The following is a 14,066-nucleotide window of genomic DNA, read 5'->3' on the forward strand; positions in this document are numbered from 1 at the left end:
AGGGGGGATTTGATAGCTGCTTTCAACTACCTGAAAGGGGGTTCCAAAGAGGGTGGATCTAGACTGTTCTCAGTGGTTGCAGATGACAGAACGAGGAGTAATGGTTTCAAGTTGCAGTGGGGGAGGTTTAGGTTGGATATTAGGAAAAACTTTCTCACTAGGAGGGTGGTGAAACACTGGAATGCGTTACCTAGGGAGGTGGTGGAATCTCCATCCTTGGAGGTTTTTACGGCCCAGTTTGAGAAAGCCCTGGCTGGGATGATTTAGTTGGGGATTGGTCCCGCTTTGAGCAGGGGGTGGGACTAGATACCTCCTGAGGTCCCTTCTAACCCTGAGATTCTCGAATTCTCTGATAACAGTCCTGTGGCAAGTGCAGCAACCGCCTCCACGCAAGGAACACTGGGGAGTCACAGGCGTTTTAGCTTTTTCCTATAGGATTTGGCAGCTGGAAGCAGAGGAACCAGCACCGTATGGGCAGCTGGCCAGCCATGGATCAGCAGCCACAGGCGCCAACTCCGTGCGTGCTCTGGGGCTGGAGCACCCACAGCAAAAAATAGTGGGTGCTCAGCAGGGGGGCTGGAACAGTTTGTACAGTCGGGGGCTGAGAGCTTTTGATCCAAACTCTAAACCCTGTATGTGATGGAACCGCTTCAAGCCAGGGGTGCAGCAGCCCCCCCGCAGAACGCCTAGCGACAGCTCGGGGAGGGGCTGGGGGAGGAGAAGGAGCTTTGGGGAGGGGATGGAGCAGGGGTGGGAAGAGGCAGGGCACAGGTGGGGCCTTGGGGGAGGAAGTGGTGTGGGAGCAGGGCTTCAGGGCAGAGCGCCCTGGAGGAAAGGTTAAACTCAGCACCTGTACGAGCAGCGTGGGCTCTAGAGAGCCCCGTTTGGGAAGCACTGTGTAGCTAGCCCATGATGCAGAGCATCCGTGGCCATTCCAGGACACTTGTGATGCTTGTGCTGGATGGGCTGGTCCACCCCAGAGGGATCCTGCAGCTCTGAGCACGTTCCCCTTGGATTTCCACAAACACACAGCCGTGGCGCTCACCCGAGTTTTTGGCCGGGCAGGGCTGGCAGGGCTCTCCAAAGCCATGGTCAGGGTTAGCACAGCAGCATTCGGACTTGGTGACTGCTCCTGGGAAGGGGCGAGCACAGGTGCCCTTCTTAATGCCTCCATAGCAGGTGCTGCGCATGTGGGTGTCCACGCACACCCGCCCGTCCACGCCGATAGCCAGGCCGCCCAGGCACTCGCAGCGAAAGGAGCCCTCCGTGTTAATGCACCAGCCGTTCATGCAGATGCCAGGAGTCTCGCACTCGTCAATGTCTAAGAAGGAAGCACACAGTGGCTGTTACCTACTGACTGGCGGCAGGACAGGCAGGGAAGGGGTTCAGTCTCCAACAGGGAGACTCTCAGGGGCTCCGTAGCTTAGGGAAGGGCCCCCAGCACGCATGGCTGCAGCACTCAATGTAGTTTGCCCTTGGCTCGCCCTGGCTGGCTGGGGCTAGCAGGGTGCCCAGTTCTCTAGCTCCCTCCAACTGCTCAGCATGAGGCTCCTTCACTTCAACCAATTACTGGGTGAAACCGGAGTGTTGCCTTCTCCCCCTGCATCCTCCAGCCCTCTGAGAGCAGCCTCCCCCATCCCCAGGGCACCCTCCAGCCCTCTGAGAGCAGCCCCCTCCACCCCATGCACCCTCCAGCCCTCTGAGAGCAGGCTTGCTCCCCAACCATGGCACCCTCCAGCCCTCTGAGAGCAGCCTCCCCCATCCCACGGCACCCTCCAGCCCTCTGAGAGCAGCCTCCCCCATCCCATGGCACCCTCCAGTCCTCTGAGAGCAGGCTTGCTCCCCGACCATGGCACCCTCCAGCCCTCTGAGAGCAGGCCCACTCCCTCCCCCCAAGCAGACTGGCACTCCTGGCTCTGCTGCTTAGCCTGGTGGGAGAGCAGAAAATTCAGCCAGTACCACAGGTATATGGAGCCACATGCCTGGCCCTCCACTCCCCCCGCTGCCCCCCTTCACTCCCGCTGCACAGACACCCAGAGACACCCGGCGCACACCAGGACCGGGGGAGGGACCGACCCCTGCAGTCTACGCACCAACACAGTAGCGCCCATTGGGAGCCAGCACAAAGCCGGGTTTACAGATGCATTTGAAGCTGCCGTCTTCATTAATACACATCCCATTGAGGCACATGTTGGTCGTGGCGCATTCATCGTGGTCTGGGGGACGACAAAAAGCATGAGCAGAGCCTGCAAGGTGCAGCAGGGCTTCTGGGCTTGGCTCCTTCTGTTCCCTGCCCGGCCCTGCACGCGCCAATCGCGGTTTGCCCCAGCACTACGGATGGGTTCAGAGCAGCCCTGGGCCTGCGCGGCCCCCAGGCTGGACAGTGAGAACGTCTGCCAGTGCAGTGCCAGGCAGAGCCACGGTCCCCCGGCACACGATCACTTCGCAACGCGTGCTGCCATCTCCTGGCCCCCGAGCTGGGCCCCCCCAGGGACCTCCGTAAGCAGAGCGCTCCGGGCCGGGGCTCCGCACATGCCAACAGCGAGAGAAAGCCCCTTCGAATCCCACTGCAGAGCCAGGTGCTGCCTCTCTGACCCGCATCTGCAGGGGTGGGGCTGGAGGGAGGATTTGTGCTGCCACTGGGGGAGGGGCAGCAAGAGCCCCGGTGGCTTTGTGCAGTGACAGAAGAGGGGCAGCACAATGCAGTGCATGCTGAGCCAACAGCACCCAAGGGAGAGGGGCCACCCACGGAGCCAGCAGCACCCAAGGGACGGGGCTACCGGCTGAGCCAGCAGCACCCAAGGGAGAGAGGCCACCCACTGAGCCAACAGCACCCAAGGGAAAGGGGCCACCCACGGAGCCAGCAGCACCCAAGGGATGGGGCTACCAGCTGAGCCAACAGCACCCAAGGGAGAGGGGCCACCCACGGAGCCAGCAGCACCCAAGGGACGGGGCTACCGGCTGAGCCAGCAGCACCCAAGGGAGAGAGGCCACCCACTGAGCCAACAGCACCCAAGGGAAAGGGGCCACCCACGGAGCCAGCAGCACCCAAGGGATGGGGCTACCGGCTGAGCCAACAGCACCCAAGGGAGAGGGGCCACCCACGGAGCCAGCAGCACCCAAGGGACGGGGCTACCGGCTGAGCCAGCAGCACCCAAGGGAGAGAGGCCACACACTGAGCCAACAGCACCCAAGGGAGAGGGGCTACCCACAGAGCCAGCAGCACCCAAGGGACAGGGCTACCAGCTGAGCCAACAGCACCCAAGGGAGAGGGGCCACCCACGGAGCCAGCAGCACCCAAGGGACGGGGCTACCGGCTGAGCCAACAGCACCCAAGGGAGAGGGGCCACCCACGGAGCCAGCAGCACCCAAGGGACGGGGCTACCAGCTGAGCCAGTAGCACCCAAGGGAGAGAGTCCACCCACTGAGCCAGCAGCACCCAAGGGACGGGGCTACCGGCTGAGCCAACAGCACCGAAGGGAGAGGGGCCACCCACGGAGCCAGCAGCACCCAAGGGACGGGGCTACCAGCTGAGCCAGCAGCACCCAAGGGAGAGAGTCCACCCACTGAGCCAGCAGCACCCAAGGGATGGGGCTACTGGCTGAGCCAGCAGCACCCAAGGGAGAGGGGCCACTCACTGAGCCAGCCGCACCTTACACAAAGGACTATTCGTACGCAAACCATGGGAAGGTTTGGTTCTTTGCTAACAACTAAATGAAACCCGGGGCTGGGACACCCTCTGAGCACCCATCACCATAGTAGGCTATCACAATGGTCCAGGCACTGGCCCTCCCAGCTGCCTGGGGAGCAGGGCAGTGCTATTCTCCCCAGGGTGTGTGGGGGGGCACTGAGGCCCACAGAAGCTGAGCAACTGGCCCAACACAGCAGGTCTGTGGGCAAGGAGTGACTTGAACCCATTACTCCCGCATCCTAGGGCAGGGCCCTGCCCATTGGGCTGCCCTTCCTCTTAAGGAGGGGAATGGGAGCTTCGGAGGCACAGGGTGGATTTTTCTGAGGCACAATGTGACCCTCCCTGTTCTGGAGGAACCCTGTGGGAAAAGCAAGATTTCGCTGGCTCCCCTTGGCAAGTGGGGCCTGAGTCTGGCAGGAAAGCAAGGACTGCAGGAAATTGGGAAAGGAAGGTTCCCACCCCCTTCCCTCAGCCACAGAGTCATCCCCCCAGCCCTTGCCAGGCATGGCGTTTATTCTGCTCTTTGTTTAGCTGCCGGGGGGCTAGAGGCAGATGAGCCTTTTGGCCCCTAGAGCGGTGGGGGCAGTTGGGGAAGGCAGGATAAACAGGTGAGTTGGATATTTCTACCACAACAAAATCTTTAGCAATGCTGATGTTTAGCTGATCCTTGTTGGGCTTCAGCGCTAACCCCTCCGAGATGAAAATCCAGCTATCACACCTCATGTCCACCTACCGCCGCAGGCTGCCTCAGGCCGACAGCACTGCCTCTGCTTTCATTCCCTTCACGTATTAAGGGTTAATACACAACCGGAAGGGGTTGAAGCCATTTCTTTAAGGAAAGTTTAAAATTTCTTGCAGATTCCTCCTCTGTGGGACCCAAAGGCCGGGTACCAAGGGCAAGCTGCAGGAGCTAATGATGGGGCTGTGTACAAATCATGCCCCACAGCAAGGAGGCCAGGGCTGGCTAGTCCTGGATGGGCCTGCAAAGCCTTTCCCAGATACTGAGATCCTTAAGAAAATGTCCAGCTGCTGCAGGAATCAGCCCTGGTGACACTTGGGCACCCTGGCAGTGGAGCCAGAGCTGACTTCTGCTCTCTCCTCTTGCGTGGGGCGCAGTGCGGCTGCCAGTGCAGGCTCGCAAAGGTGATGTAAATCTCCCACTAACGATCCCATGGCATGATTCACAAGAGCCCTTGCAAGATCCCTCACTCTCCCTACTTACATGCAGGGAGCAGTTTCTACCAGGTCACTGACTCTTCCCCCCGCCTTCAATGGTTGGGAGATGCTGCTAAACTGCATTCACCCCAGAGGTGGCTGGGTGAGAGCAGAACTCTGTAAAGCCCCTGGGGTCTGGCTCTTCTGGATGAATCTGCTATATATGTGCACGGGATTACTGCTGCTAATGGGTCCAGTTCTGCCCTCCTTCCCTCCCTGCTGGAGTCCGTGGTGTGTGCGTGAGAACAGGAACTGGCCCCATCCAAGGCCTGCAGCTGATCTCATGCTGAAGGAAGCTGCTCACCGACACAGTTCTTGCCATCGGGGGTGATTTCGAAGCCTGCGTTGCAGATGCACTGGAAGCTGCCATCGGTGTTAACACACCGGCCGTTCCTGCACATGACGCCATTCATGATGCACTCGTCAATATCTGGCAGGGAAACAAACACAGCCAGGTAGCAGCAGACACATGAGCTGCTTGAGCCTCGTAACCCCAGCAATGACTCCCTCTTCATCCAGCTGGAGTCAAGGCCACATAGCCATGGCTGGCTCCTAGGCGAACCCATTCCCAAGGAAGGGCAGGATCCTGCTCTCAGATCCGTGCAGTAGGTCCCGGCTCTGACAGCCCACACTCCCTCCCTGTGCAAGGTGCATCTCCCTGGGGGAGACTTGCTCTGTGCTCCTGGCCCCCTGCAAAAGCCTCTGCCAGCCCCTCTGCCCTCAGCTGCTCGATACAGCCCACGTATGGGCTTGATCTGTAGCTCACTGACACCTCTCTTCCGACTGCGACGGGCTTTGGATCCAGCCCTTCGTCCCATCAGAGAACCCCCTTCCCCAGCCTCGGTCTCCTTCCCTCCCCAGTTACTCTGCTCTGCCTGACCAGGGCTTCAGCCTCCGCGCAGTGAGCAGCACTCGCTGTGGCAGGGCTCGCCTGCTAAACCCAGGGCTGTGAGTTCAATCCTTGAGGGGGCCGTTTAGGGATCTGGGGCAAAAATTGGGGATCAGTCCTGCTGTGAGCAGGGGGTTGGACTAGATGACCTCCTGGGGTCCCTTCCAACCCTGATGTTCTATGATTCTATGACACTGAGTGAGGAGAGTCTGCTAAGCCTGTGACTAGGCCCCAAACTGGCAGGAAGTGACCCATGGGGTAACCGAGTGCTTAGTAGCTGGGCTGGACATTCCAAGACGCCTGAGACTCTGGGTGGGGACCCACTGGAGTAGGTGGGCCTCGGTCCCCCCACCTTGCCCCCCTCTCCTTTGCAGTGATCAGCTCTGAGGCAGCAATCAGAGCATGAGGGGATGATTGAGGTTGCAGCTGGGGCCCCCTCTGGGACCACTTGACCAGCAGAACCTTGAGGCCATGAGCTGCCCACTCGGCCAGCTGGTCACCAGCCCTTCCCACTGTAAGGGGGGGATAGGAACCAGGGGAGAAGCTAGAGCGGGGGACAGCGGGTGAGGAGAGAAGCAGCAATGGGAGAAATATGAGCAGAAGCTGGGGAGGGGGTCAGGATAGGAGCAGCAGGGGACATAGAAGCAGGCAGGGAATGGGGCAGGAGCTGAGCGGGGGGGATAGGAGCAGAAGGAGACAAGGGGAGGCTGCGGGGACAGGGACAGAAGGGTCAATTACAGTATCCTCCCCCCAGAACTTGGACTGGAACCCAAGAGTCCTCTATGTTCCCCTGCTGTCAGCAAGAAGCTGTAAAATCCACTGATAGAGTCTGTGTCCCATCACCCCCAGGGCTGGCCTAGGACAACCTCCCCTGGCTACTGGGTCCTCTTAGCTCAAGCGGCAGAGGTCTGTGAGGTGGCTCGAACAGTCCCCACCCTGCCAGTGACCCACCTGGGTGGCAGTCTGATACCGCAGGATGGAATTGCTGGGTTTCACTTTGCTTTTTAAAAGCCTAGGAAATTACCCACAAAACACTACCAGAGTTCCACCATCCAGCACTCAAAAGTTAGGAACTGCCAGACTCGCCCTTGCCCCTTGTGTGTGTGCATTTCGGTGCAGTCTTTAATTGCATGACCCTGCATGACATGATTGCCACTGGGCCCCGCCTCGGTCTTCTCAGGTAGTTTTTCGGGGGATATAATGCCACGCGGGCATAGCTTATTCCTGTGTACGAAAGGGAACAAGCTGAACTGGCATAAGGCCCCTTCATACTGATATAACTGTGCCCACAACTGGGGTTGTACAGATTTAACTAGTTTGGTAAAAATCTCCCTCCGTAATTAAAGGAATTAAACTGGAACAGACCCTCTGTGAAAGCCCGTCTTTGTCAAAGCAAAGTGCGTGGTACTGGCCCATGGCTCGCATCTTGCTTGGCCCGCATCACCCTCAGCACCTCTGGGCACACCAGCAAAAGCATCTGCTGCCCTGCAGTGAGCAGCTGATTGCTGAGAGGGCACTGGTGCCAGCAGCTCTCCCTTCACTCTACGGCCCGCAGGGCACTGCTTCTGGGAGCTCGGGGCTCCACTCTGCACTCTGTTTTTGAGCCCGTCCTCCTGACCCGCTGGGGCGTCTTGTGCTAGCCCTGAGACGGACGTACCGACACAGGCCTGCTTGGTGGGGGTGCTCTGGAAGCCCTCATGGCACTTGCAGTGGTAGGAACCAGGTGTGTTCACACAGTCGCCGTGCACGCAGGGGCTGCTGGAACATTCGTCCACATCTGGAAGGAAAAGGGCATGAAGCTGGCAGCCCCCAACCCCTGGGAAGGCAGTGCCAGAGCCCGGTGCTGCTTGGCAGCCCTTCACCAGGGTCCCATGGGGCCGCCTAGCTAAACCCCAGCTCAGGAATAGGAATGTTGTTAGGTCAGCAAGGGCCCGACCCTACCATTTCCTCAGGATCAGCACCACCCTGCCAGGCCAGCGTGAAGGGGCCAGTGAGGTGCAGCAGGTCACACGCACTGCTCTACGGAGACCTGAGTAGAGGAGCCACCTCCGGCCTGTCGTTGCAGAAGCCAGTGAAGCCTGGGGGTCAGAAAGGCCTCGGTGCCCCGGGCACAGGGGTGGCTGGGCACTATGAGGAGGACTTTGCGGGGCTGCAGCCCAGAGTCGGAAGACCCCAGGGCCCCTCATCCCAGGTGCTGTCTTTGTTGGGGGGGTGGTGTGTGAACAGAGAACAGGTATTTTAGGGCCCTGCCATATTCAGCAACAGGGAACTAAATTGATGGCAACTCTTCCGCCTACCCATGATCAGACTGCAACAGAGGAGGGGGAGTGGCTGCCCCCAGTGTCCCTCGTGGTGCCAGGTACAGCCCCCATGCCACTGCCTCACCCCGCCCCGCGCCGCAGTGCCACAAGAGTGCTGCTCTGCGCTGCTTAATCCCTCTAGCTGGGGGCAACCCCAGGACTATTCCATGAAGCTCAGGCTGGGGGTGGGAGGCAGCTGCAAGCACCCCCGAGGCTGCCAGGGCGCCAAGGGGGAGCAGCTGTCTGCGGCAGAGCAGGAGTGGGGCCGGCGGTGCAGCTGGTGCCTGGCCCAGGGGATTCTCTCACCAATGCACTCGCCACGCACGTCCTGCTTGTATCCCATGTTGCATTCGCAGCGGTAGCTGGAGGGGGTGGGGATGCAGCGCCCGTTCAGACACAGGTTGGTGAAGTGCTTGCAGATGTCGATGGTCTGATTTAAGGTGGCAGTCCCTGGAAACCCCAGAGAGAAGAGAGCCTGGAATGGCAGCCTTGAGCGCCCTGCTCCGTTCCCCACACCCGAGAAGCCCGCCGTCTGAGAGAGGGGAGAACACCCCCAGAGGTCACACCTCCCGAAAGGCGTGCTGTTGCATGGGCCTCCCAGCATCACCTGCAACACACCGCGCCTCCCCCACCAGGGACTGCGGGCAGGCCCATCCCCTTCTCCAAGGCACTGACATGGGCAGGGGCCCTGTACTCCCAGGGCAGGCCAGCCCAATGAGCTCACTCCAACGCGAGGCCAAGGAGCCAGCACTGGCTTGTCTGCACGGACTCGGCTAAGGAGCTGTCGGAGGATGGAATGGGCTGCAAAGCTGGTTCTAGGGGACCTTGCTGGTCCTGGGCCTTCCCCACCCAACTCTGGAAATCTGGCCAGGCCCCAGCTCGAGTCTTCAGTCACTAGCTGTTGCAGGGCCTCGCCCAGGCCCCATGTGGTCACTACACAAGCAGCCTGGCCAAGCTGTGAGCCTGGCGTAGCAGGGGCTGCTGCAGCTCAGACCTGAAGGGCAGCAGCAAAGGGGCTCTGGCTCCTCATTTCCCAGAGTGCTCTTGTGATCTTTCACCCAAAAGTGCTGGGGACTGGGGGGCAACATCCTGAATGGAGGGGCCAGGAATTAAACAGGCAGGATAACTTTGTGACCAAGACCAACGTTAGCCAATCCAGGTCACGCTTAGGGGGTCTGCACAGCAGCGGGGCATGGGAAATCTCAGGACAGGTGGACCCACCTGCTGGAGTTAGTGCCTGGGACGATCAGCATGGCTGCTGCAGCGCTGGCCACCCAAGTACAATCCCGCCTGCACCCCCGTGCTGAGACTCACACCTCCCCGCTGCAGTGGAGATGTGCCATGAGTACATCCCAACTCCCAGCGAGAGAAGAAGCCGGATTGCTGCTCCCCTCCTCTAGCTGTGGCCCCTGCTCAGTGTGGAGCAGGAGGGCATGGGGGCGCCCCTACAGGACCTTGTCCAGACTAATGACAAAGGCCCAAAGCAGCAGCTTTCAGAGTTATGATGAACAGGTAGCTCCCTGGCTCAGAGCTTGCGTTTCAAGCACCTGCAGACTCAAGCAAATGTCAATTGCCTCATTAGCTACCCTTGGGTCACACTTTTCTTTGCAATGACAAGGGCTAGACGCTGAGGTGCCTATCTGATCCCATGACTCCGATCACCACACACAGCGCAGCAAAGCCCCTCTTGGAGCTGGGAAACCAAACAGAGGGGTGCAGGGCTGCCCCTGCAAGGGGTGACCACCTTTGCTGGCGGCGGAGACCCAACCCCTACCAGCAGGCTCCCAGCCAAGTGTCAGAGCAGACTGTAAGTGACTGGCCCAAGGGCACACAGCACATCAGTGGCAGGGCTGGGATCAGAATCCATGACATCCTGACTCCCCTCCCGATGCTCGCTCCAGCAGCCAGCACCCCACACCCTGTCTGGGCCCTCTGGCTGGTGGAGCTGGGCTCTGCCATGCCATGAGAGGGAGGGGAAGGGGCTGCTGAAGCTCTTTTCCAGTTCTGTAACTAGAAAGACATTTTTGCTGGACAGCAGCCTGCCTCTTTGGGACTTGGAGCCATCCGGAGCTCCTTGCTGTGCCAGGAGATGCCGTGTGATCTGTGTGCTGGGCCCAGCATTCTGCACAGCTTTAGTGTCACATCCCATCAGTCCAGCCATGTCAAAAGAACCCCAGCGTCTGGTAACAGCGCTGTTCCCAGCACGTGTGCAGCTCAGGCAGGCACACCAGGTATGCACACAGCCTGGAAGAGACGCAGCCAAGGTGGTCCAGCGCTAGCAGAAAGGAGATTTAATTTACCAATGCTCGAACTTCCAGGGCCCATCCCAGGAAGCCCCGGGATCCCGCCTTGGCCATTTGCCCCATTTGGTCCAATGCCTCCAGGTCCGCTGATTCCAGGCCCGACACCATTTGGCCCAAACCCAGGAATCCCAGGGAAGCTCCCAGAAAAGCCCGGCACGGCCGGGAGCCCTTCAATGCAGAGCCTGCGGTACTCATCTGAAACGAAACAGCCGCCCGAGCGTCACTCCAACACGGCGGGCCGAGTGTCCCTGCCCGTCTCACGTGGGAGGCAGAGGTAACACTGGCATGAAAGCAACAGTGGCTGGGGCAGGGAAAGCAGGGGCTTGGGGGAGGGTGGGCTGGGAGAGAGCTTTACTCCCCTTCATCAATGAAGCCCAGGTGAGGTGGGTCTTGTGGTCGCATTTGGCCAGTAGCTCCCACATTGCAGCAATAGGAAGAGCTGTCTGCTCTGTGCAGCAGGCATGGGGCTACCCAGGAGGGGCGGGGGGGGGTAATTTTGCTGCTGCTATTGGTTTTCCAGTGACAGCCCCTGTAAGGAGCTTGGCCCTGCTTTCCGGAGGGGCAGATGTAGGCCCAAGAAGGGGAAGCGCAGTCATGCAGCAAGGCAGAGCTGGAAACAAATTCCAGAGACCCGATTCCCAGCCCTCTGCTGCAGCCCTTCGCTCCTTCTGATCTCTTCCCAAGCCCAGGGAGCCAGGGCAAGGCTGGGGTAGGCTGGGGAGGTTACTGCCCTTGCTGGACCCCTTCTGCTGTTCTTTTCCAAAGGGGGAACGGGCTGGGGGCCCTTACCCCTGAATTCCCTGGCTTTGTGCAATCCAATGCGACCCTCACCGACCTTTCCTCCCAGAAACACTCGCAAGCACAGCTCACGGATGTTAAGAACAGGTCGCACTCAGGGGGGCACTAGTGGCTTTCCCGTTGTGTTGCCTACCGGATCCCCTGACGGGGCACATTTCAGGGGTCTGCCCGATCGCCCAGCAGCGCCCGGAGTCACAGCAGCACTGCATCTTGGTGTACTGGCCCGGGAGCTCCCCAGCGCAGCGCCCGCCGATCAGCGCCGAGAAACATGTGCCAATCCGCTGGTCTGCAACAATGAGAAGCAAGAGGAGCCACAAGTGAATGGGGGGTGGCCTGAGAAGGGAGGGGCCCCTCACCCAGCCCATCAAAATCAACCTCTCCGAGGGAGACAGGAGATCTGTGCAGCAAGAGAGACATATTTCTGGGGCCCACTTCCTCAGGGCTGGATTCTTCTGGCTCCTGAGAACAGCAGCATTTCCCAGTGCCTCCTTCCTGAGCATTTCCAGTTGGAAAGGCCCAATCTTGCTGTGACATGATCTGAATAGAGTATGATCAATCAAACCATTGTTGCTACCACTGTTATATAATTGCAACGAATCTTATACAAAGTGTGACGCATGGCTAGAAAGGGTTAAGCAGCTTGCAGGCTAAATGACCCAGAGCCAACCTTTAGAGACACTAGAAAAGTATGCAAATGGTCATTATGGCCATTCCATGGTAGATAGGCTAGAACCTTTGAAATGCAAACCTGTATTGTTAGAAGTTAGAGGTGATACTAATTATATGTGTGTACTTGTGTCTTGTTAGAGGATAACAATGTAGTCAAACAGTCCCTGTCTATGCTGTATTCTGTTAATTTAGAGATCAAAAGGAAATATTTACATTTAAATGAACTATAAACATGGGATATGGCTGTATTCATCTCCTTTGAAATGTTTAGCAAATCACCTGAGAATGATGGGAAACATGCAATTGCCTTATGTTAATCTGTGTAGCTAATTACCGGCGATGCTTAGGAAATAGGTCTACTTCAAAGTCTCCATGATTGTCTATTATTTCCCTAAAGCCTCCAACCTGTCAAGAAAAGGCCTGGAACTGTATCAAAACCTCTTGGGTCCTGATCCTTTTTATCTCAAATCTGCTTGATGCTTCATGCAGGGGAAGCTTAAGTGATAAGGCTGAGATCTCCAGTTCTAACTGGATCCCCTGAATTTGGACATTGGACTATAACTTATGGACTAATTCTGAAAGAACTCTTTGCAACTACAAAGCTCACTATCTCTACTATGACAGGTTTAAGAGAAGCAGCCGTGTTAGTCTGTATTCGCAAAAAGAAAAGGAGGACTTGTGGCACCTTAGAGACTAACCAATTTATTTGAGCATAAGCTTTCGTGAGCTACAGCTCACTTCATCGGATGCATTATGCAGGGCACTGAATTTAGCCGTATGGAGTGGAAATCTATCAACTTCATGAAAAAACTCATAGGAATGCATCCAATGAAGTGAGCTGTATCTCACGAAAGCTTGTGCTCAAATAAATTTGTTAGTCTCTAAGGTGCCACAAGTCCTCCTTTTCTTTTTATCTCTATTATGAATCTGATCTCAGAACTGTACTCATATCTGTATGTATACTGATCTTTTAACCAATACTCTCTCTCTTTTCTTTTTAAATAAATTTTAGTTTAGTTAACAAGAACTGGCTGTAAGCATGTTTTGGGTAAGAACTGAAATATTCATTAGCCTGGGAGGTAAAGTGTCCGATCCTTTGTGATTGGTAGAACTTTCTTATATGGTGAACAAGATCTACAGTAATCCTCATCATATGTGACTTGGGTGTCTGGGTGGAGGATTGCTTTAAGGGAACTGTGTTGTTGGCTTCTGGGCAACCAGTAAGGTATTTGTGACAGACAGCATGGATTCACCAAGGGAAGGTCATGCCTGACTAATCTAATCGCCTTTTATGATGAGATTACTGGTTCTGTGGATGAAGGGAAAGCAGTGGATGTATTGTTTCTTGACTTTAGCAAAGCTTTTGACACGGTCTCCCACAGTATTCTTGTCAGCAAGTTAAGGAAGTACGGGCTGGATGAATGCATTACAAGGTGGGTAGAAAGCTGGCTAGATTGTCGGGCTCAACGGGTACTGATCAATGGCTCCATATCTAGTTGGCAGCCAGTATCAAGTGGAGTACCCCAAGGGTTGGTCCTGGGGCCAGTTTTGTTCAATATCTTCATAAATGATCTGGAGGATGGTGTGGATTGCACTCTCAGCAAATTTGCGGATGATACTAAACTGGGAGGAGTGGTAGATACGCTGGAGGGGAGGGATAGGATACAGAAAGACCTAGACAAATTGGAGGATTGGGCCAAAAGAAATCTGATGAGGTTCAATAAGGATAAGTGCAGGGTCCTGCACTTAGGACGGAAGAACCCAATGCACAGCTACAGACTAGGGACCGAATGGCTAGGCAGCAGTTCTGCGGAAAAGGACCTAGGGGTGACAGTGGACGAGAAGCTGGATATGAGTCAGCAGTGTGCCCTTGTTGCCAAGAAGGCCAATGGCATTTTGGGATGTATAAGTAGGGGCATAGCGAGCAGATCGAGGGACGTGATCGTTCCCCTCTATTCGACATTGGTGAGGCCTCATCTGGAGTACTGTGTCCAGTTTTGGGCCCCACACTTCAAGAAGGATGTGGATAAATTGGAGAGAGTCCAGCGAAGGGCAACAAAAATGATTAGGGGACTGGAACACATGAGTTATGAGGAGAGGCTGAGGGAGCTGGGATTGTTTAGCCTGCAGAAGAGAAGAATGAGGGGGGATTTGATAGCTGCTTTCAACTACCTGAAAGGGGGTTCCAAAGAGGATGGCTC

General features: G+C 57.0%; 1 protein-coding gene across 1 annotated transcript in view; it reads right to left on the minus strand.

Moving 5' to 3' along the window:
* The window catches only part of FBN3 (fibrillin 3), a 287,866-nt gene that overhangs the window by 105,780 nt on the left and 168,020 nt on the right, over positions 1 to 14,066 (minus strand). The window contains exons 10-16 of the mRNA XM_084614426.1: positions 11,330 to 11,482; positions 10,396 to 10,593; positions 8,402 to 8,545; positions 7,453 to 7,572; positions 5,211 to 5,336; positions 2,094 to 2,216; positions 1,046 to 1,321 (exon numbers count right to left, since the gene is read on the minus strand). Coding sequence (XP_084470552.1) covers positions 1,046 to 1,321; positions 2,094 to 2,216; positions 5,211 to 5,336; positions 7,453 to 7,572; positions 8,402 to 8,545; positions 10,396 to 10,593; positions 11,330 to 11,482 — 1,140 coding nt within the window. The remainder of the gene's footprint in view (positions 1 to 1,045; positions 1,322 to 2,093; positions 2,217 to 5,210; positions 5,337 to 7,452; positions 7,573 to 8,401; positions 8,546 to 10,395; positions 10,594 to 11,329; positions 11,483 to 14,066) is intronic.

This window comes from Lepidochelys olivacea (assembly GCF_965140295.1).
Source record: "Lepidochelys olivacea isolate rLepOli2 genome assembly, chromosome: 25".
In the NCBI taxonomy this organism is placed as follows: domain Eukaryota; kingdom Metazoa; phylum Chordata; order Testudines; family Cheloniidae; genus Lepidochelys; species Lepidochelys olivacea.